Genomic DNA, 23,420 nt, shown 5'->3' on the forward strand with positions numbered 1-23,420 from the left:
ATGATTTTGAGGTTTTACAAATTTTCAGATGTGAAATTCATATCATAAGATGATTTATGTGACGTGGTATTGCAGGCCCTAAAATTAACTTCAGGTGGACACATATTCATCAGTCAGTCTTCTGAGGGAGGCAGTTTACTGCGGTGTCCAAGAAGTATATGTGGTTTGTAGTGGTTGAAGTTGGAGTTCTATGCAGTGCTCTCAGTAAACTGGAAGAGGCAAAGTATATCCAAAGATCCTTCTGGTAATGTCTTCCACACATCTCTCTCTCTCCTGAGTTTGTATAAAGATACCTCTTTTTCTTCATCACAGTCATACCTCAATCACAATCACACCTGGCAGCAATCCGCCTTGGTGGAAGTGTTATTTTCTAGGGCAGCGGTTCTCAACCTATGGGTCGCGACCCCTTTGGCGGTCGAACGACCCTTTCACAGGGGTCGCCTCAGACCATCCTGCATATCAGATATTTACATTACGATTCATAACAGTAGCAACATTACAGTTATGAAGTAGCAACGAAAATAATTTTATGGTTGGGTCACAACATGAGGAACTGTATTTAAAGGTCCAGAAGGTTGAGAACCACTGTTCTAGGGGAATAGGTGTAAAGGAAGAGGGAGATGAAAGAAAGGCAGAGACAAAAGAAGGGGATCTGTCGGTATCAATCAGGATTTTAGTTTTTCACAGGGCAGTGTAACTTGGTGTCCCAGTCTCCTTCACCTGCGTTCAGTAAACAGAGCACTCACTATTTGCTGTGCCTGCAGTGCCCCTGTCTCCCCGCTTCCCCTGGCTAGCTTCCACTCATCTCATGAGCCTCAGTTCTATGACCACCGTCTCTGCAAAGGCTCCTGAAGGTAATGCGGCCGAGTCTAGTAGAGTCAGTGATATCTTCTCTGATGCCCTGGTGTTTGGTTTATGTTTCCAGCCCAGTACTTATTCTCTATGTGGAAGCGAGGAGATATCTTTGTTCACATGTATGTTTCTCTGTATCAGGGTTTTTAAACTCCAGCACTACTGCCATTTTGGGCTGGACAGTTCTTTGTTCTGGGGGCGTCCTGCGCGTTGCAGCACGTGTAGTGGCATCCTTGGTCTCTACCCACTAGATGTCATCAGCACCCTCTCCCAGTTGAGACTAACAGAAATGTCTCCAGACATCGCCAGGTGCCCCTTGGGGCTGGGGGTGGGGGAAAGGGAACCTCATGCCCGGCTGAGAACTACGGCTGTATATCAGACGAGGGGCTCCTCAAAGGGCCTTTGGTATTCCTCCTTGTATGTCCAGTGCCCAGCACCAAGTGTTCCATGAATCTCTGTGAATGGCCCAGAATGTGAGGGTTGATTTGTGTGAGGTGGACATACTCTCCCCTCACCTCATCTCTAGAATCTCTGCAGCACTACTGAGAACCTCTTGAATTAAAATGTCAGGCAGATACAGGAGGACCCTGACTTCCTCTTATATCCTAACTGTTGACCCTAACTATTGATTAATGCTATGTAATATGGCGACAGACTGATTGACCTCTTAGTTCCATTTGTTTTTAGCTTTAAAGTGGAGGTAATAAGGTTGTAAAATGGGTAGCATGTTTAAAAATATCAATCACGATGGGTAGTCAACACACATTAGTTTACTAATCTTGATCGGTTGATTCATTCATTCATCTATTCATTCACTCACTCAGCACATACTGAGTGCAGACTATAGCTAGGCCCGGAGCTGGAGCGGTTGGAGAGTGCATTCATCACACCCACAGTCAGTGCACCCTGGCACTGGGAGCTCCTGCTCTGCTGTGGGGAACAGTGAGCAGCTCATTGGGGCGTTTATACTATGTAAGGTATGAGCTAAGGGGGAGAGAGCCCACAGGAGATGAGCCGACCCGAAGAGTTGTTGGGAAGGCTTTTCTAAAGAGACTAATTTGTGTAGAGGTTTAACATTGGAAAGAACAGTGGGGAAGAATATTCCAACAAAGGGAACTGTGCAGATGTGGAGGGGATGGTGAACAGGCAAAGTGAGAACAGTGCGAAGTGGGCTGAGGCCAGCAGTGATGAGAGAGAGAGAGGGTTAAAAACAGGTTAGAACCGACTGAGTGTAAGTATTTCTGAAGTTAGAGATCACTCACCACAGCCACCCAAGGTGGAGCGGATCAGTTTTCTTTTCTCCTTCTCATTTTGCATTATTCTGACCCTTTGGTTACCAGGTTGGCTTCAGGGAATCTCCTCTCTGTCCATTATTCATTCATAATGTATCAAGGGAGCATAGGTTATACTAGGAGCACTTTTTTTAAACAGTTTTTTTTTTTACTTCAGTTGGTTTAAACTATATATTCAGATGTGTTTTTAATGCATTAGTTTGAGATAAAATAAGCTAGGTGTTATTAGCTCTGTTTTACCAGAGAAAGGAATTCTGCTTGTGTTAATCTGTTAGCTGTGTATAGCATCTCTCTGGAGTAGGTAGTCTCTTTATTTGGAAGAGAGATGAGGTGATGCCAGGAAAGTGAACTGATCCACAGGCAGGACTGTCTATGGAGGAGTGGGGATGCCCAGGCCTCCAAGGCTCTTGGTCTTGTTACTTTGATAACTTGGCCCTTTGGGAGGAGATGCAAGTCAATCTCTTTGGTGTTTCAGTGTGAAAGCCTGATATATTAATGTCCTGGTCTTTTAATATATTAATGCCATTTGGATATTATTATCGAGTAAGACATGGCCTGTAGAAATATCTTTGGAAGACATTTTCTTTATCAAAGGTATCATCTAAGCATTTATATTTAATACTTATAATTTACTTTTGAGTAATTCACATTTTATTTATATTATATGAAATAGATTATAGTACAGTACCAAATATCAAAACTTAAAATCTTTTTAAATGCTTATTAGTATACTAGTTAATGAAAGCACAAAAGGAAGTGAAATAACATTGTAATTAATATCTAATCATAAAATCTTGTCCCATCCAAAACCAAATATTTAAGATAAGTAATTTGTCTAATTTCAGTTTAAATGGATTTTCTAAAAAAGAACTCATATCATCCTAACCATTCGTATTAAGTAACAGCAATACAACAGCAGAGGGCACCAAATAGCCATTCCAGGAACATTTTCTCATCTCGTTTTTGTTTCCCCTTGCACCTCCCACCTCTTTTTTCTTCCTCCTTCCCTTTCTTCTTTTTTCCTAGTACTTAAAATCATTAACATTAAAACCATATTTTAAAAATAGTGGATGGTGGAATTTTCCCTTAGTTAATTTTTTAGAAAAATTTAAAAGTACATTAAGACATCAATGTGATTTATTTATTGAACCTTTTGCATTTAACATTATGCATCAGAATTTCAGTTCTTTTAAAGCTCTTTATTCAGAAAAATATCCATGATCAAGAATAAATTTCTTTTTTATTTATTTTTCCTACCAAAATATTCTTAGGTAATAAGCCAGTTTTTCTACTATGTTTAGCAAATTAAAAATTATTTAAACCATGCATTATGAGTATACATACATAATTCATAAAATATATTAATATTTTAAATACATATATTTTCTTTTATTCTATTTTATTGTTTCAGGATTGATATTTATAGAAGTGTGTGTGTGTGTGTGTGTGTGTGTGTGTGTGTGTGTGTGCGCGCGCTAGATATATAACATTTCCTAGTCTTATTCTTAGTATCGTAGATCTCTGGTTCCAAAGCAGATTCAGATAAAAAAAAAAATGATCCACTCTTCTGATTTGCACTTTAGAATAAAAATCTGCTTATGTTTAATGCTCACTGGCATGAACCAACTCTCTGTTTAGGTAGAAATCTGAACCATTTGATGTTATTCTTTTTTTTTTTTTTTAAATATATTTTATTGATTTTTTACAGAGAGGAAGGGAGAGAAATAGAGAGTCAGAAACATCGATGAGAGAGAAACATTGATCAGCTGCCTCCTGCACATCCCCCACTGGGGATGTGCTCGCAACCCAGGTACATGCACTTGACCGGAATCAAACCTGGGACCTTTCAGTCCGCAGGCTGACGCTCTATCCACTGAGCCAAACCGGTTTCGGCTGATGTTATTCTTATAGATTGGACTTAGTGCTCTTTCAGGAAAAATAATAAATTATTTTACTAGTTAACTTTAAAAGAGCCTCAAAAAACTATGGTGTTAAAAAACGATTCAGAAATAAGTAAACTTTTAAATGAGGACCATTGATGTGAGGGGTGCAAGAGTAAATTACTGCCAATGTTTTAGATTTCTCTATGTCAGTGTATAAAATGAAATAAACTTAAAATATCATTATAACATTCGTTTTAGGGGACAGAGCTATTGGTGTTTTAGCAGATGCAATTTAACCTAGCATTATTACAATTTTATAGTAACGACAAGTGTTATAAAAAGGATGCATTAATATTTTCTTCTCTGTAGATTGTAAGTTTTTGTTGTTGTTAATGGGGGCTGCTGCTTATGATATGTATGTCTGTGCTGAAAAACTATGCATGCTTGAGTAAGGAATTAATCTCATGATTGTCATTCTGTCATTTTCCTTGGGTTTTCACTTGAGACAATTTTACCTGCTACTCTTTTTTGTTGTTAATCCTCACCTGAGGATATTTTCCCATGGATTTTTAGAGAGAGTGGAAGGGAGGGGGAGAGACAGAGAGAGAGAGAGAAACATTGATGTGAAAGAGACGCATCAGTTGGTTCCCTCCCGCACACATCCAAGGTATGTGCCCTTGACCAGAATCGAACCCAGGACTCTTCGGTCTGTGGGCTGACGCTCTATCCCACTGAGCCAAACCAGCTTGGGCATTACCTGCTACTCTGTGATTGCCACAGGTTCACTTTCAGCGGTGAGCAAGCAGTTCAATAATGTTTTCCTATTGTTGCATTTCAGTTATATTTTAAGTCAGGTTTCTTATGTAGTACTTGAAATGGCCAAATCTGTATTTTCCCCTATACAGGTAATATAAAGTTATAATAGGCTTAGCATTTATAATGAAAATGTCAAATACATGCCTTACTAGCTTTTAAAGTAAGTGTATATATGTGTGTGTGTGTTGGTGGTGAAGTGGCACTAGGTGTTAGACCAGTAGAGTCAGACTGGACCTTGCTTCAGCAACCTCGGTACTTGAGTTCTGGCTAAGAAAGAATTCAGAGTCAAGACTACAAGAGAAAGTTAGTTTAGAAAGTAACAGAGGTAGGAGAAGTGAGCAGGAGAAGAAATGCACTCAGGAAACAAGCTACAGAGGAAACGAAGGGCCCTTAGAGCTTAGGAGAAAGAGGGAGGCAAGGAAAACGTGCCTGGGGGTTGGGGGTGAGAAAAGGGAAAGGTGAGGGCGTGCTCCAGAGAGAGAGAGAGAGAGAGCCACGCTGGGTCCATGCCCAGAGGTTGTTTATCCGGAGGTCTCAGGGGAGGGTCTCAATAGAATATTCATCAGCTTTCCAGGCCTGTCCTTTCAGGGTCGTGGTCTCTACCGATTGGTCAGCACCAGGGCAGAGGGTCTTAGAGTATGCAGCTGTTCCTGAGGTCAGCCAAGGTGTTGCTTTTCTGGTTTTGCTGCTTTTCTGGGTCTGGAGCTGAAACACAACTGAGGCTTAGATGTATTTGATGGGTCAGAATCTCATTGTCCTGGGGGCTTAATGCTTAAGAGCTGTTCTCCACCCCCCTGTTTGTCCTCCCGCTAAGGGGGTCTAACCAACATGACTAGCGGCATGTCGGGAGAGGAAAGGGCTGGGGAGGGGGTGAACCCCATGACTTGCGACATACAAGGGGAGGGAGGGTTACCCTGAGGGCGAGGTCCTTGTATTCCTAGTTTTGCCTATTGCTAGGCACCCAGGGCGTTCTGTCCTGGTGACCTTCTGTACCTGTCCTGGCTCTGCTCATGCCTGTCTGACTGTCTACCACATTTGTATTTCGCATTTACCATTAGGTTTACCAATAAATTTGAGACCATTTCATTTATATATACCTTTTGATTTAGCTTTTCTTGTTGGCCTTTTTTTCCAGTAAGTTTTTAAATTATTGCCGTAAGTACAGAGGTTTTATTTTCTCCCACGCATCTTGCACATAATAGGCACTCCACAAATATTTGTCGAGTTGAATTTAATCTTCCTCCATGGTAATGAAAAAGTGAGTTTGTGAGCACACATTTCAGCTGCTCTTAATAAAGGTGGCTGAGCAAGCGTACTAACCTTCCTGTGGAAGAATTCCCAGGTCAGAGAGCCTGCATTTGACATTGTTAAGAATATACGGTGATTTGAATGAGTTAGTTTGCTCTAGACATGTATATCTTATGATTAAGCCAATGGTCCCTTGGAGTTTGATAAATGTTTTTATTCATTTTTCCTTTAGTCAAACATGTTGGTGATTAATTCTGCCATCTCCATGCATTTAGCTGAAATCTTACCCTCTCAACTTTGCTGGTTATCTGTGTTTTGTTGTAATAAGACTCTGTATGTTAAGTCTATGAAATCCATTGTCAGGCATTACAAGTTATATGCAAGACTTGGTGATATCAGCATATAGAGTTCATCTACAGGACTTGGGGATGAGTCATTTGCTCTCCTTTCCTGCAGTCTCCCTCCATTCTCTTCTCATTTGCTTTTATTGTTTTGTTTTTTCCTTTTGTTACCCTCTTTTTCTGACTGGATTGCTATTAGTGTAGTCTTTGCGTTGGTGACACAATCAGTAGCAGGGTATGAGCGGTCGTGATAAGAGGAGTCACACACAATCACATCCAGATATCATGGTACTAGACAGGAGATAACCTTTCTGTGTCCAAGCACATGAGCAATCTGTTGGCACACCTTCCAACAGAGACAGAAATCTGGGCAGATCTGAGGGTGCTGAAAGGGGCACATATGTGGCTGACATCAGAAGAGAGAGCTTGAAAGTAGACCTTGTGTCCTCACACTTGCCTTCTTTTTTCTTCAAGCCACTCTTGCTGCTTCAGTCATTTATTTACCAAACGTGTTTGATTTTATGTTCTTTGGTGGAAATGGCCTCTCTTTCTCTTAAGAAAACTTTGTAGATCTTTACTGGAAAGACAATAACTGCTAAAGTACTCAAGGCTCTATTTTTTATCTAATATTGCTATTACCTATTCCCTCATACCTAGTGTCACATCTGTCTACCTAATATTGATATTAGATGATATTTTACCTTTTGCTGTGACATAACCAACCCTGATGCCTAGTTTAATGCCTGCACCATAGCAGCAGCTTAGTATGTGGTGGCTATCATTATTAATAACACTTTTCACATCAATAATGTTATATTAGTTAAAATATAATTATTATTAATATATAATTTTATGTATCATTCAGTAAAATTAGTGTCAGTAGGTACAAAGCATTAAGTATAATTGTGACATTACATATTCAGTGTTTGAAAAAGCAATTATAAAGCACAATGCTGTGAGAAATAAAAGGATATTATACAGAAATAAAAGGGTGATATGCAGAAATAAGAGGGTGATGTACAGAAATAAAGGGTAATGTACATATTCTTCATTCTATCCCGTCTTCTACATTTTCAGGACTATTGCATACCTTTATCTTCCCCACCTGAATGGCTTCTGTTTCTTCCCAATTTATATTCATGACTCTGATATAATTTCTTTTCAGCCAACATTGCTGGTGGATAAAGATTTATAAAATTAAATTTGATCATGTCAGTCACCTCATTCAAGTCTTTAGACAGAAGGTCTCAAACTTTACAGCATAAAGTTATCTGGAGTAAGCATTAGACAGATTTTGACCCATTCCCAGGGACAGATTCAGGCCAGCCGTCAGGCCCGGGAATCGGTGTTTAAGAAGCACCTCTGGTCCTAGCTGGTTTGGCTCAATGGATAGAGCGTTGGCCTGTGAACCAAAGGGTCCTGGGTTCGATTCCGGTCAAGGGTGTGTACCTTGGTTGCAGGCTCCTCCCTGGCCTTGGCCCTGTTTGGGGCTCATGCAGGAGGCAGCCAATCAATGTGTTTCTCTCACATTGATGTTTCTCTCTGTCTTTCCTCTCTTCCACTCTCCCTAAAAATCAGTGGAAAAATATCCTCAAGTGAGGATTAAAAAAAGAAAAGAAAAAAGAAGAAGCACCTCTGATGATTCTGAGAAGCACTGTGTTAGTGGCCTGAGCCCGCAGGACACAGCCCTGACTCCGTGTGGACGGACCTTCATGCTCTCTAGGAGCACCCAAGCATCCGTTGCATGGTCAGAGGATAGCACTGTCTTATAGAATCTAAGTAGGCTTGAACGTGTTCTCTGTTGAGGGAAAGGAATCTGTGAACAGGGAGAGATGGACGGTGAAGTAGAAAAAAGAGGGATTTGATGGTGCAGCAACTTAAAAGCACAAGAAGCCATGATAAATGCATTATTCTCTCGGCTGGAACCATAGTTCATTCTCAGCGATAGAATTTACATAGGCGTTATTGCAACAAATTTTAATTTGTTCTATGAGTAAAAAGACTCCTGTCTTCAATAATAAGCTTTTATTTCCTTCTTAAAAATGAATGAGCAATTTTATTATTATTTCAGCATAAAGTTCTGATCATATAAGTTCATATTCTGTACATGCTGCTGATTGGCAAAGTTAGTGAGTTACTCTTAATGGTACAGATACTTAAAAAGACAGCTTAACAAGTGTTTAAATGCCTTTGACTATTAGGTGTTTCATTAATGAATATATGAAATTAAACACTTTTAATTATAACCATCTTTTAAAAATATTCATTGCAGGGAAATTTGCCTAAATATTCTCATAACTCCCTGATGGTTCAAGCAATAAAGACAAACCTAACAGACCCGGACATACATGTGCTTTTCTTTGATGTGGAAGCGCTGATTATTCAACTCCTGACTGAAGAAGCCTCTAGGCCGAACACGGCGCTTATTTCCCCTGAGAATCTGCAGAAAGCATCTGGCAGGGCAGACAAAGGGGGCTCTTTTCTAACTGGAAAACGAGCAGCGGTTCTCTTCCAACAAGTGAAAGAAACCATCAAAGAGAACATAAAGGAGCACCTCCTTGACGAGGAAGAGGAGGACGAGGAGACCATGAGGCAGAGAAGGGAGGAGAGTGATCCTGAATATCGGGCCAGCAAATCGAAGCCACTGACCCTGTTAGAATATAATTTGACTATGGACACTGCCAAGTTGTTCATGTCCTGCCTTCATGCCTGGGGCTTGAACGAAGTTCTGGATGAAGTTTGTCTCGATCGCCTTGGAATGCTGAAGCCCCACTGCCCAGTGTCGTTCGGTCTCTTATCGAGAGGCGGTCATATGTCACTGATGCTTCCTGGTTATAATCGGGCCGCCTGTACACTGCCACACAGGAAAGCGGAAGAAGAAAGGAAGCTTCCAGCAATGGAGGGAGTAGGCAAGGGCACGTACGGGGTGTCTCGAGCCGTCACCACACAGCATCTCCTGTCGGTCATCTCTTTAGCAAATACCTTGATGAGTATGACCAATGCAACTTTTATTGGTGATCATATGAAGAAGGCCCCTACCAGGTGTGACCATGATAGTTTTGATTTTATTCTTTTGTTTCAAGAAAAAGAAACCTGTTTTATGTTTGTCACTGTTTATAACACCCTCCCCCCCTTTTTTTTTGGTTCTACCCACTGTAGCATTTTTGGGGCATCTCAGTGTTTCTCCCCTTTTAAATTATATGTATAGTTTAAAACCGGATAAAATTATATAGTTTCATCTATACTCAGACATACTGTCTAGCTATTTTTAAAAAATTTGCAGTGAGGGAGTAGGTTACAGTTCAGCTTTAATAAACGAATTATAGAGTAGCATTTCAGCAAATATAATCTTAGAATTATATCCAACTAACGTTTGCACCAACACTTAATTCAAAATGTATGTTTAGTTAAATGTTTCTCTACATTGTGACCCATATGTAAGGAATAATATGTGTTGAGTGATTGTTTTAAGAATATCTGACGAGTATAGTCAGAATACTTATCCTGAATTACTATTTCCTGTTTTCCAGAAGTCATGAAGGCTACTTTTTAAACTGTGGTTTTATTATACTTTAGAGCAAGTTGACAATGTTCAGATTTTTTTTTTTTAATCTAACAAACACTTAAGTAGCACTTTGTGTCTGGCTTGTAAGCACTGTACAGATATTTTCTCAATAAGGCTCTTAACCCTATAAGGTAGGTACTTTTATTATATTTTATTACAGGTAAGAAAACTGAGACACAGAGAGGTTAAGTAACTTGTCCAAGGTCACACAGGCAGTAAGTGGTGGAGCCAGAATTCAAAATGAGATAGTTTGCCTCTAGTGTCCAAGCTTTTTTAATGCCTTATTACTTTTTTCAGATTTTAAGGCTGAATTCTTTTAAACTCAATGTATTGTTCCATGAACTCATTTAGACCAATGATATGGGATGGACTGTAATTGCAGCATGCTAATAGTGAACAGTGAAGAACTAATCATGACATTTATGTCACTAACAGTATGTTGAAGTGTTCATAAATATTTCGTAAGCTAGAGTCACTGATAATATCTTGAATTGTTCATATTTTTAAGCTAGAATAAAGCATAAGTTGTAGCTGTGAAATTCTTACTTGCTATATGCTAATTATTTAATTTACTATATTAAAATTTGAAATGGAAAATATTAATAGGTACAAAACAAGCAAAAATCCCCATCTTCTTGGGACAGTAAATTGAAAATGTCTGTATGTGTTTCTTTTGTAATTAATTTGTAATTAGAAAGTGTAATATTTTAAATTGTTCAGGAAATATAAAAATATGAATACATATATACCATTACATGTCTTTTCTTCTTTAAAGAAAAATTTTTTTTTCTTTTTCTTATTTTTTTTTTTGAAAGGCCACCTAGACCAAGCACCCCAGACCTTTCTAAGGCCCGGGGTTCCCCTCCAACTTCCAGAAATATTGTGCAAGGACAAATTAAACAAGGTAAAATGAAATCTTATTAAGTAATTGACATGGCATCTTAGCTGTAGAAACTGAGGAGGCACAGCTAATGTATAATCATAACATTTTGTTTGTCTCAGATTGTTAAGCGAGAGAAAAGTTGTTATATTCCAGATGTAAATATAGATAATTAAGATGTCAGTTAAAAATAAATCAGATTTATTTAGAAATTGATAAATGAGCATATTTCACATAATTTTATTGTACTGCCTTTGGCCTTATTTTTATGCATTAAGGGCACCTTAACTTGACACATTGGTGCCTTATTTATGTTCATCTTGACTTTAAAACTTATACCTGTTGTTTAACTACATTTTAAATTGTTAAGTTTATATTTCTATACTCTAGCTATTCTTCTCCCATTTGCCAGTAGTTCATGCATTGCAAACCACAAGTGAAAATCCTTTCTTTTTATTTAAATCATTAGATTTTAACTTTTGTCTGTAGCTTTTTCATTAGGTGATAGAAGAAGAAAGGTTGAGTTTCTCTTTATTATCTTTTATACTCATTTTAGGGCTGACAAGTGAGCTCAGCAGAGAGTTGGAGGTGGGGCAGGGTCTCTTCCACTCTGTGAGAGCGTTCCTTCCAGCTGAGAGTCGTGACTCACAAGATGTGGTAGAAGTAAGAGAGGATGAGGAAGGTTCTGCTTATAAATGATGACATTTTAGAGTGTTCTTTTTTTTTTCTTTTAGATTTAAAATTATACAGTTTTAAACCTCTTTAGGTTTTAAAGAGTCATTGATTTGCTAGGTAAACAGCAGGTCTCCTACTTCATAGCTACAATTTTCCCCTTCCCTGGGACAAGGACTTTCTCTCTCTTAGCTGATTATTTGGCATGTATTTTAATGCCTTAAGTGGGATGCTTGATTTTAGTTTTGGATACTGTCTGTTGGCTTCTCATTATGGAAGACCAGCTCTCACAGTCTCTACACCACTCCCATCCTTCATTCCAACTCCACCTGGTCGGTCACCCCTCTTGTTTATCAGTTTTCGCATTAAGCTTATATGTTATTTTATGGTTTATATTAGATTATATAAAAGTTAATAGTTTGGGTTATATAACTCTTTATACTTGTATACTGTATATAAAATGTAATATACATCTAGAAAAGTGCACAAAACAGATCTGTAGTTCAGTGACTTGTGCAAGCTAAACACCTTTATCAGGAAACAACAGTGCAGTGTTCCCAGAGCCTCCTTCAGATTCCCTCCCAACCAGACCTCCCCCTGCCAGAGGCAACCATCCTGACTTTCAAGAAATCACTTTCTTTCTTTCCTTTGTAGTTGCACCCCCTAAGTTTAAATTCCTAAACATAGTTTGCCCATGTTTTGAATTTTATATGAATTCAATCAGTCATGGAGGATGTATTCTTTTGTATTTGGCTTCTTTTGTGAGATTTATCAATATTGTTGCATTAGACTGTGGCTTGTTCACTTTCATTGTTCATTTTTATTACTGTATAGTGTTCTGTTGAATGAATAGACCACAGTTTATTCATCCATTCATCCTGTCAATAGACATTTGCATTATTTCCAGTGTTTGGTTTTCATAAATAATTCTGCTATGGACATTCTTGTATTTGAATCTTAGTGTACATTATAAGCATTTCTGTTGTGTGTGTAACTCAAAGTGGAATTTCTGCATATATTTATCTTCAGCTTTAGCAGCTAACGTTAATGTGTTTTTCTAAGTGAGAGATGAATATACATCCGTCAAAATGGCTAAAGGGAAAAAGATGGAAAATATTGTTGTGCTTTTATGACGTGTTGGATGTGATTGGAGCAGTGCTATATGCCTAAAGCTAGCTGTTTCCCATCGCCAACACAAGCCCTTCCTGAGTACTTTATCCAGTGCTCGATGAATTAGGGATTTTCCAGTCAGGCTGCTAGGAGCAGGCACTGTCTCTGGCCCTTTGGTAGGTTCTTTCCCAGCCTGGAGTTGTTTCCTAACACACATGTACTCATCAGTACTCTGCTGAGTGTCTGAAGAACCTTGATCTTCGTAGCTCTCTCGTCTCTGTCCTGTGAATTCTAGCTGCCCAGTTTCCTGAGACTCAGCTGTCTTCCCAACTCAGGGAAACTGCTGGGCTCTTCCTCAGTTCCCCTCCCTCCCTTCTTGCATCTTGTCCTAGAAACTCCCCCAAGGCAGTGAGCTGAGGAGTTCATAGGGTCACTTTGTCTTCCTGACTCTCAGTCCCTCTTGATGTCCTGTGGCCTGGAACCATTGCTTTATGTATTTTGCTTTGCTTTTTTATGGTTGCATCCTGGCCAAAAATAGAAGTTCTTCTTTTCACATGTAAAATGTTCTGACTATACTATTATCTTATAAAGTAAAAATTCTTTATTTTGTATAGTTTTCACATTTTTAGAGCATTATTTCAGAGAGAAATGGGAACAGACCCACACAGGTATGACATAAAGTACAGATATTGTGATTAGAACACAAGCAGCCCCTTTCAGCTCTAGATCTAAATTCATTGACAGCATCTTTCAGATTATATGGTACAAATCAGTGGCAGGACTCCCCTACGTTTAGTTAGTTTAAAGCTTCATTTAAAATCTGTTCTTGTTAGAGATACTACTTGTCATCATCATTATCTTCATTATCATTCTTTACTGTTGATGTTTCTTCTTGGATTACATTTTCGTCCCTCTGTAATTATAGCGATGCAAGCACTTGATTTCTTAAAACAGAAAAGCTGCCGTGCCAACTACCAACGTGCTTCTCTTCCTAAGGATTAGTGAAACACCAGGCCAAATTATTTCAGCACAGCCTCACATGGGGATAGACTGACACAGGTCTATTGTTCAGTTCTAGAAATAACTTTTTCAGCTGTATTATTTTTCATTAAATCTTGAGCTTTTTATTTTGGAAGTGGTACTTTTTCTTATTTCTATTGCTGATTTTTTTCTGTATGTGAAAAATGTATTTAAGAGCTGTAGGGTTAAAAGCTCTAGCAGCATTTAATTTCAATATTCTCAATTAATTATGAAAGTAGTTTCAGTTATGACATAGACTGATTAAAGTAGTGTAAATAGCTTTTTCTTTATGAGATGTCTATTTAAACAGGATTCCAGAAATATAATACCCAGAATCTGTTTATTTTTATCATTAAAAATAAAGATACTTATATTGAACACTGTTTTATTAAGACAGATTATTCTATCAGCTTTGTCAGTAGCATTTCTAGTTTCCTTTAGACTTGTGACTTAGAGAAAACATTCTAGTTTAATCCCACTATTTGACCCATGTAAGATAATGATTGTTTAGCCCTACAATTTTATTTACTTACTAGAGGCCCAGTGCACAGATTTGTGCACCGGTGGGGTCCCTTGACCTGGTGTGCGGGCATCGGGCCAAAACTGGCTCTCTGACATCCCCCGAGGGGTTCTGGATTGTGAGAGGGCGGTTCTCGGGTGACACACCCTGGAATCAGGCTCCCTCCTCTCTGGTTCTGGGTGTGTCCCCCGACAACTGCAGCAGCCAAGTCACTGCAGCTCCTGCATTGAGCGTCTGCCCCCTGGCGGTCATTGTGCATCATAGCTACCGGCCGTTTAGCTGGTCACTTAGATATATATAATTTCATTATCCTCTCCTTCTTGTGTCCTTTCAGAATTAAGGGTAAAATTAGATAGCATTAATAATCTCTACTGGGATCATTTTTAAAAATGTGAAATTGCAGAAGTGTCCTGCTGTTGGAAATCACCAGAGGAACTTTCTCAACAATTTTGTTAACATGAAAGCTAAAACCTGAAACTTTACTCCTTGCCACTAAAGTTTACCAACTTTTTGCATGAGGCAATGAATACTTTATAGGCTCTAATAACTGAATTTGTAATTAAGCAGGATTTAAAATGGACAATAAAATTATTCAATGGAATATAGAAAATTTTGGGATTTCTTTGCAAGATTATTTTGCAATGTTATTATTAGATCTTATGAAATATACAATTAAGAACAGCCCTATTCCTTTTATAAGCATAGCATCATACACTAGTTAAAATTTCATAAGGACCAAAAGCAGTCTGTTATACTAAAAAATAACTTCCCAGATGAAACTTTTTTTGTGTGCAAGATCTGCTTCTTAGGGTTCATGGAGTTGGCTTTTTGGTTTCTTACTCCTGTTCATGTACTTCTTTTAGTTCTGTTGTTTCCCTCACACGTGCCTGATTGACATTATGATGCATTGGTGTGGGAATTATGAAAAGTTGTTTTCCTGCAGCTGGCCCATGGTTACAAAAGAACTTCACTGCATGAAAAGCAAACATATCACTCAGCAGACAATGCTTAATCTGTGCAGGAGCCCAAACCTATTGCTGTTCAGTGGCAGAAGAAAGGAGAGGGATTAATTTGAAGATGCTTGTGCATGACATATGGTAATTTCTCCATAGGAAGGAAGTGTCAAATGGTGACCTCTAAATCTTAACATTGACCCCCAGTTGTAGAATGTGTGTGCCATACGGTCCTTTTGCCTTTTCATATGATAATTTAAGCTGAACCATTTTCCTGGCAGCATAACTTTTGAAAGAGCATTTTATAAAGACTATAACATTCACAACAATTACTCTTAGAATATAAAGCTTTTGTATAGTAAAAATATTTTTTTTGAACTCCAAAGAATGAACCTATGTCAGGATTCTCCTAATAAGAATATATAGTACATATATTCTTTATAAGTTGGCATATTTTAAATGGAGTTTTGATCATACGAGGGTGGGAAATTGAAATTATTTCAGTGGATATTGGTTTGAAAGATTAGAAAATAATTTATACATAATGTTAGAAAATCATTAGAAAAAATGTAAGACCAATATGAACTTTACATTATGTGATACATTTTCAAAATTGAGTTACACTTTGCTAATTTTTAATGTGTTGACATTTTTTCATGGTTGCCTTATTTTGTTTTAGAACTGTTTCTATATTAGCTGATACATCATTCAAGCTAATATTAAAGAGATCTTGGTTTTAAGAGGAATTTGAACTACACTGTGATTGCTATTCAATAAAATATATCATTTCCATGCTGTGATCTTTAATGACCATGCCTGTCTGATTAAAACATCATTTTTTAGTTCTACATTTACTATATTTTGCCAACTTTGTTTTCATTCTTCACTAATACTGAGCTTTTTTTCAGAAACTGCTGTACCTCAATTCTCTCTTTTTTTATTTCTCCTCTTTTCCTCTGCAAGTTCCTGCACCTGTCATTTCCGCTCGGTCTGATGCTGATCACTCTGGCTCTGACCCCACTTCTACTCCTGCTTTCCATTCCTGTTTCTTAGTAAATGAAGGTATTCTCTCTCAACTTCTACCAACTTTCTTTCAATCTGTGCTTTATTCTAATTTGACATGTTCTTTTTTTAATCTAATTTATACACTTATCTGCTTTGGTATGTATGAGATGGTAAAGTGTCCATGTTCTAACTTTATTTGCTAATGTCATTGATAAGGGCCAATTATAAAAATGTAATGTTATGCCAGGCTGGAATAAACCATGTTTCCTGTATCTAGAATGCTGTTAAAGAGTGGCCCAGATGCTAATCTTTGATGTGAAGTGGGTGTTAAGAGGTGCATGGTTTTCATGATAATGCTTGCCATGGGAACCCTGGTGTTAGAGCTGCCAGTTTATTTTTACCTGTAGCTTACCTGTGAGAGACACACCTTACTCTCTTTACACACCATGTGCCCTGCTTAGAGGGGGATGTCACAGGTCCCTTAATTTACGTTTTCATTTGAAAAGTCTTCACAATGACGATTAGCAGCAGTGATTATAAACTGATGGGAAGTCACCTATTTTATCTTACTGACTATTTCTCTTTCTGGCCGAGTCAAAAATGGGTCCTTTTAGTTTTTAAGATGTAGTTAAGCTATCATATTATCCCTGTGGAGTTACACTAGTGGGAAGTCTTTTTGAAATGGAACCCACAAATCTTTATACCCCACTGGGATTATTTATACTGCCTGGAAGCTTAATGGAACTTGTGAGCTCTTGGCTATATTCACTCTCTTCATTGTGGGTTCAATCTTCACCGGTTTGGTGAAGATAGAAATATCTGATTCACTTTCTAAGAAAAGGGATCAATAAGAACTTTAATATATATCCCTCTGTTGAAAATAATTTATTATCTAAAAGTACATACTCATCACGTTAATTAATGTAATTGTATAGTCTCAGTTGAAGAGAATTTCCCTACTGATAGGATGGATCTTTAGATAGGTGGCTTGTCCCTCACTCACACATTCTCTTTTAACAATCCCAATAATCATTTTGAGGTAGGGTTTTTATTATTGTTAGTTTAGATTATTTTAAAATGTTGATTGGCTGAAATTCTATGATCACAGATAACTCACCTTGTAATGATGGTAGTAAACAAGTGTTTTTGCACTTATTCTTGATTATTTGTCTTTAAATGCTACCCCCCAGGAGGTAATGGTAGTTACTATGCATTCATAGTAGCTTTATATATAATTTGGAAAGAATGTAGCATTTATTGTATATATATTTTTCAGTCGCCTTTGAAATAGGGTTGACATGATTACTTGAGAATGTCTAGATACTGGTACTTTAAAATACTGTGGTGGTTTACGGTGTTTGTCTTCTTCATATAATCAGGTTCCATATTGTGGATTAGAATTTTGGAAAAAGTAACATTTATTCCAAATAATGATGCTTATTTGTTATTAATGCTTAAAATTATGTAAATTTCAGATGATAAGTTTACTATATAGTGGAATGTCTGAATTCACCTACCTCTCAAAATTAGTGTATGTTACTTATTTCAGCTCTGATTGTGATTAAATATCTGATTCACTTTCTAAGAAGAGGGATCAATAAGGACCTTAATTAAAGGCCCTGTGACAGAGAAGGGGACATCTCTGTTGACTGACACGATGGTAATAGAAAGAGGGCCTGGCCTCATGATGGACATGGCCTGTCTTTGGATATCTGTGTGAATGTCCTCGTAACTGAAAGTGGCTTCAAGTCTGTGGCTCTGGAACCTGTTTATTTCTATGCTTTTCCATCCTTGAATATGTACTTGATTTTAGAGGGACTATTTAGAAATGTGTTTTTCATGTAGAATTTGCACATACTTCACACGGAGTGTTTCTGTGTTTTGTGTTTCTGGTATATGTTCATAAAGAAAAACCTTTGAATTAGGGAAGGCCAGAATGTTTACAGTATTTTTAATATGTTACATTTTAATAGGCTGGAGTCAGCTGGCCGCGATGCATTGTGTGATGCTGCCAGATCTGCTGGGACTGGACAAGTTTCGGCCTCCACTTCTAGAGATGCTCGCTCGGAGATGGCAGGATCGATGCTTGGAGGTAATGTCGAGGTGACATGGACGGAAAACAAAATCATTTACAAGGCATTGGACAAGTGTAAATTTTAAACAAGATGATTAATGTATGTCTAATTTCTTATCACCTATTTATTAGGTGATAGGAAATATGGATTCATGATTTTTTTTCAGTTTATGTACTAATAAACAGCAGTGTTTTGCTTGCATATTTGTTTACTTTTTTAACTAGTATTTGATAAAAAGTTTCATATACTTTATGGAACTGGTTCTTAAATATTGCTTTCTATAGATTGTGCACATGTGTTCACACACACATGCAATACACCCACCTCCCCCAAAACCGCATGCTCAGGTATAATCTCACCAGTCAAATTCTAACAGAATAGCCTTTGTCCAATAGAAGGGACTGTGTTATAATAAAAGGAGAAGGTCTTTGGACTAGAAGAGACCTGGATTTAAATATCAGTTCTGCCAATTATTAACTCTGTGACCCTGGGCAATTTACTTAACCTATTTGAAGCTCATTTGTAAAGTGGGGATAATAATATATTACTCATGGGATTGCTGTCAGGGTCAAATAAGGTAATGCAAGTAAAATAGTTAGTGCAGCATCTGACACGCTGTAGGAGCTCAATAAATGATAGCTATTATTTTGTGCTAATGGACTATGCTGTATTAGATATTGCTTGGCATATAATATCACCAGGGACTTGGAAACATTTTAAAGAGATTTTCCTTATTATGGTATTTGACCTATATAGCTGTAGCAGTTTGTATCATTCAAAATTTTTAACTTACCAAATAGAATTAACATACTTGCTCCTTTTCTTGTCTTCCCTCCCTCTATTCCAAGTGGAATTGCAGCATACTAAAATTTTCATGGTTTTGCCTTGAGTAATATTTTAATTCACTTTAAAGTCAATTATAAGTAAAAACATTTTTTATTCAGACTCGTATCAGATGCTATTACCTTTTCCATTATAAATGTTAATTGATTGGTACATCACTGGACAATTGACTAGCTTCTTTAACTCCATGCCTGTGGCACTTTTGCCAAAATAAAAAATAAACTAAAACTGCAAAATAAAAGTTGTTGAAAGAAAAATAAAAATAATATAATTTTGAAAATTAGTGTTCTTCTGTAGAACTCATTACAAGGGAATATATCTGTTGAAAACACGTTGTTTAAGCATCTCTTAGGTATATATGAATGTGTGAATTAATACATGCATGGTGTGTAAACAATACCTATTTAGTGTGTGTGTGTGTGTGTGTGTGTGTGCGTATGTGTATGTATATATATATATATATATATATATATATATATATATATATATATATTATAAAGATTCACTAGCTAGGGTTAAATTTCTTCATGCTAAAAGAGAAGACAAATTTAATAGTTCTAACGACTTTTGACAATATTTATATAGAAATTTTGAAATTGAATGTGCAAAATTAACATGCAAGACTCTTTTAAAAGCTTTTGGAAAAAAGAAAATTTAAACCCAGAGCTGATTAAATGTACAAACATAATTCAGTCTATTAGTGTTAAAATATTTTTCAATGAAAACAGTAATTAAAATGTCTTTGATTTGCAGGCATCCAATTTATTCCACTTAAAAGTCCTTAATTTCCTGTTTGGTTAGTAGTTTTTGTCATGTGGATAAATGTGGTTTATATAGTCTCATTCTGACTTCCTAGTTTTAAACAGCTCACCCGCTGACCTGCTTTTCTCACATTGGGATCTGTGGTCTCAGGTCAGAGAAGCCGCGCAGGCCCTGCTTCTGGCCGAGCTGCGAAGGATTGAGCAGGCGGGCCGGAAGGAAGCCATCGATGCCTGGGCTCCGTATTTACCTCAGTACATGGACCATGTCATGTCACGTAAGAGATCTTATGCGTTTCCACAAAGCTTTCCGTGCTCATTAGAAAAGTACCAAAACAAAAGTGAGTCATTTACCTTCCAGTGAAAACAAGGGCCTCAAATTCGCTCATTCATTTTCTGAAATCCCTAGGGATTGGAGTTTGGTTAGGAAACAAAACAAAACAAAAAGCAAAAGTTATATAAATATCAAGATATTCACTAATGGATTGACCCCTTATAAAATTAATCCCCCCCCCCCAAATCCTACCCTATTTAACACTAGTCTCTGTGTCTGCCCATTGCATTATGTTTAACAAGTGCCAACTTGTTAGATATTGATCATATGATATGCAAGTACAAACACAGGCATATGCTTTCTAAGTTGAAGTTAGGATTGTGAATCCTTCAAAAATAAAGATCTGGTAGCCTAGTGTACTATTGAAAAGGGGAAATTAGCAAGGGTTTGACTAATGAATTTTTCAAATGAGTACAATTTGAAGGGATTGGGAAAGACCTTGGGAAAAATTGTTGAGATTTTATATATATATATTGTTAATCCTCCCCAGAGGATATTTTTCCAATGCTTTTCAGAGAAAGTGGAAGGGAGGTTGGGAGGAAGGGTGGGAGTGAGGGAGGGAGGGAGAGAGAGAGAAAGAGAGAGAGAGAGAGAGAGAGAGAGAGAGAGGAGAGAGAGAGAAAGAGAGATGTGAGAGTGACACATCGATTGGTTGCCTCCCGCACGTGTCCTGATCAGGGGGTAGGGGATGAATCCGCAACCTAAGTAAGTGCTCTTGACTGGGAATTGAACCCATGACCCTTTGGTGCGAGTTTGGGGATGGGGCATGCTCTAACCACTGAGAAATACTGGCCAGGGCAAAATATTTTTTGCATAATGAAACCTTTGTACTCAGTGCACTGAGGAAAAGTTGTATTTGGGCATTCATAATTTTTTTTTTTCATTTTGGAAAAGGTATGCTTCATCCCAGTTCAGCATTTGAGTCATTCTTTATTTTCCTAAAGAAGAATTCAGAATTAAAATTTTAATCTGTTATGAGTATAAGATAAATAAATCCATTTTAGACTTTTTAAAGATAAAGTCTCAATGAAACTTTATAAAAACATTTTACTCTGAAAATTTGGCCTGGCTTTTAGGTGGATTCAATTTAAATGACCTTTTGCCAATACCAGTTATTCCTGTTAATGAGATACTCATTACATATGTCAAGAGAGACAATGCATGATTGTATAAGAAGGAAATGAAAACCAGATTCAAACAGGATTACAATTGTTATAACTAGTATAACTCTACCAGATGTTTGCCAGTGGTGACTACAGTGGTTGTTTACTTAGGTATGTGACCTTGGACACTTAACCTTTCTCAGTCCAGTTTTGTCACAGATGAAATGAAGATAGTGAGACATTATAGGATTATTCTGAGGATGGAATGAGTTAATCTTTGTTAAGCATGCCAAACCATGCGTAGGCCATGGTAAGCACTATATCTTTATTTATTTTAAAAAATATATTTTATTGATTTTTTACAGAGAGGAAGGGAGAGGGATAGAGAGTCAGAATCATCGATGAGAGAGAAACATCGATCAGCTGCCTCCTGCACGCCCCCTACTGGGGATGTGCCCGCAACCCAGGTACATGCCCTTGACCGGAATCGAACCTGGGACCCTTCAGTCCGCAGGCCGACGCTTTATCCACTGAGCCAAACCGGCTACGGCTATTTATTAAATAAGTGCATTCATAATCTGTAAATGCAAATATGTCTTGCACATATAATTAAAACATCACAAATTAACTATGCGCAATTAAAATTCTTTAATCTGTTTAGGGAAGACTATTTACTGAGAGAATATTATTTGTTATTTGCTTACTGGGGATTTTTTCATTTTAATTAAAGGAAGTTAAAAAACAGGGTTTTTAGACATTAAAAAGACTTGTAAGTTATTAGGCTTAAAGCTCTCACATAAATATTTATGGGTTTATAATTTTTGTTGAATATAAAAAAGTTTAAAAAAATAAGATGGGATGAAAAAAGCTCTGCTTTTGCATATTTGCAAGTTTGGAACAGTGCTCTTTGTTCAGTAGCATGTGGCATTAAGTTTACAATCTTCCAGACAATAGAATGATCTCATCAGCTCATCATAACCTTATTGAATAAAAGATCCCCCAACTTAAGGACCAGTATGAGTATAGTACTATAGAGCAGATTGAAGGTGAAACTAAATAGCAAATCACTAGAGATTCTTTTAAACGGAGAACAACTTGGCCCACGTGGCTTGAGCATCTACCTATGAATCTGGAGGTCACAGTTAGATTCCTGGTCAGGGCAAGTACCCAATCCCAGTGTGGAGCCTGCAGAAGACAGCTGATCAATGATTCTCTCTCATCATTGATATTTGTCTCTCTTTCCCTCTCCCTTCCTCTCTGAAATCTATAAAAATGTATATTAAAAAAATAAAACAAAAGAACACTATTATGAAAATAATTAGGATCATTTTAAAGACATTTTATTTAGAATGGACTAGTGTAGAGTGGGAAAATTGATTAAAGTAGAATAAATAGCTGGGAGGCTGTTACAGAAGGGAATGGGGACCCAGACCTAAATATAGAAGGGGTAGAATAGAAGATAATTCTGAGCCTTGATTACAGATTGCATATAAAGGTCTAAGAAAAACACCAAAGATTAGCACAGCCTTGTATTCTTGACAGTTTGGGAAGAGAGATGCCATTAGCAATGGTGGTAGATTCCATTTTATATTTTTCTTGGAAAGAAGAGAATGAGTTAGGTACAACATAAAGGCATTACATGATCACAGACTACTCCCTGAAGCAATGATAAACATGTATATGTTGCTAGGTGAGATGTCTGTTAGAGTCCAGAGAGGGTACAATACAAGTAAAATAATGATAACATCTACCACTTTCTCTGTCAGGCTTTTGCTACCTACTTGGTCTGTATTATTTCACCAAACTATTGCAGTAACCCTGTTAAGTAGGCACTATGGTCACTGTCACCCCTACTTTCCCCCCTCCCCCAAATGAGTTAATTGAGGCCATGAGAGATTAAAGCTCTTTCTGAAGGTCCCTCAGTGACTAAGTAGTTCTCAAACTACAAAGCCCATGATCTTAACCACTGTTTATTGTCTTCTTCCTCCAGCATCCTTAGATTTTAAATAGAATTGGGAGTGGAAGAATGAATGGATATTTGGCTTAAATAATCTTGCTTTTAGACAATGTCATTTTAGCTTTATTAAATTTAACAACCATAAAATGGAGCACAAAAATAACTGTAAAAAATTACTCATAATGGTTCGCAT

General features: G+C 37.4%; 1 protein-coding gene across 8 annotated transcripts in view; it reads left to right on the top strand.

Moving 5' to 3' along the window:
* The window catches only part of WDR7 (WD repeat domain 7), a 285,950-nt gene that overhangs the window by 73,907 nt on the left and 188,623 nt on the right, over positions 1-23,420 (top strand). For all 8 annotated transcript variants that reach the window (XM_023752617.1, XM_014454396.2, XM_023752616.1 and 5 more), the window contains 4 exons: positions 8,705-9,474; positions 10,813-10,901; positions 18,131-18,249; positions 19,988-20,111. In XM_023752617.1, coding sequence (XP_023608385.1) covers positions 8,705-9,474; positions 10,813-10,901; positions 18,131-18,249; positions 19,988-20,111 — 1,102 coding nt within the window. The remainder of the gene's footprint in view (positions 1-8,704; positions 9,475-10,812; positions 10,902-18,130; positions 18,250-19,987; positions 20,112-23,420) is intronic.

Source organism: Myotis lucifugus, unplaced genomic scaffold (assembly GCF_000147115.1).
Source record: "Myotis lucifugus unplaced genomic scaffold, Myoluc2.0 scaffold_36, whole genome shotgun sequence".
Lineage (NCBI taxonomy): Eukaryota > Metazoa > Chordata > Mammalia > Chiroptera > Vespertilionidae > Myotis > Myotis lucifugus.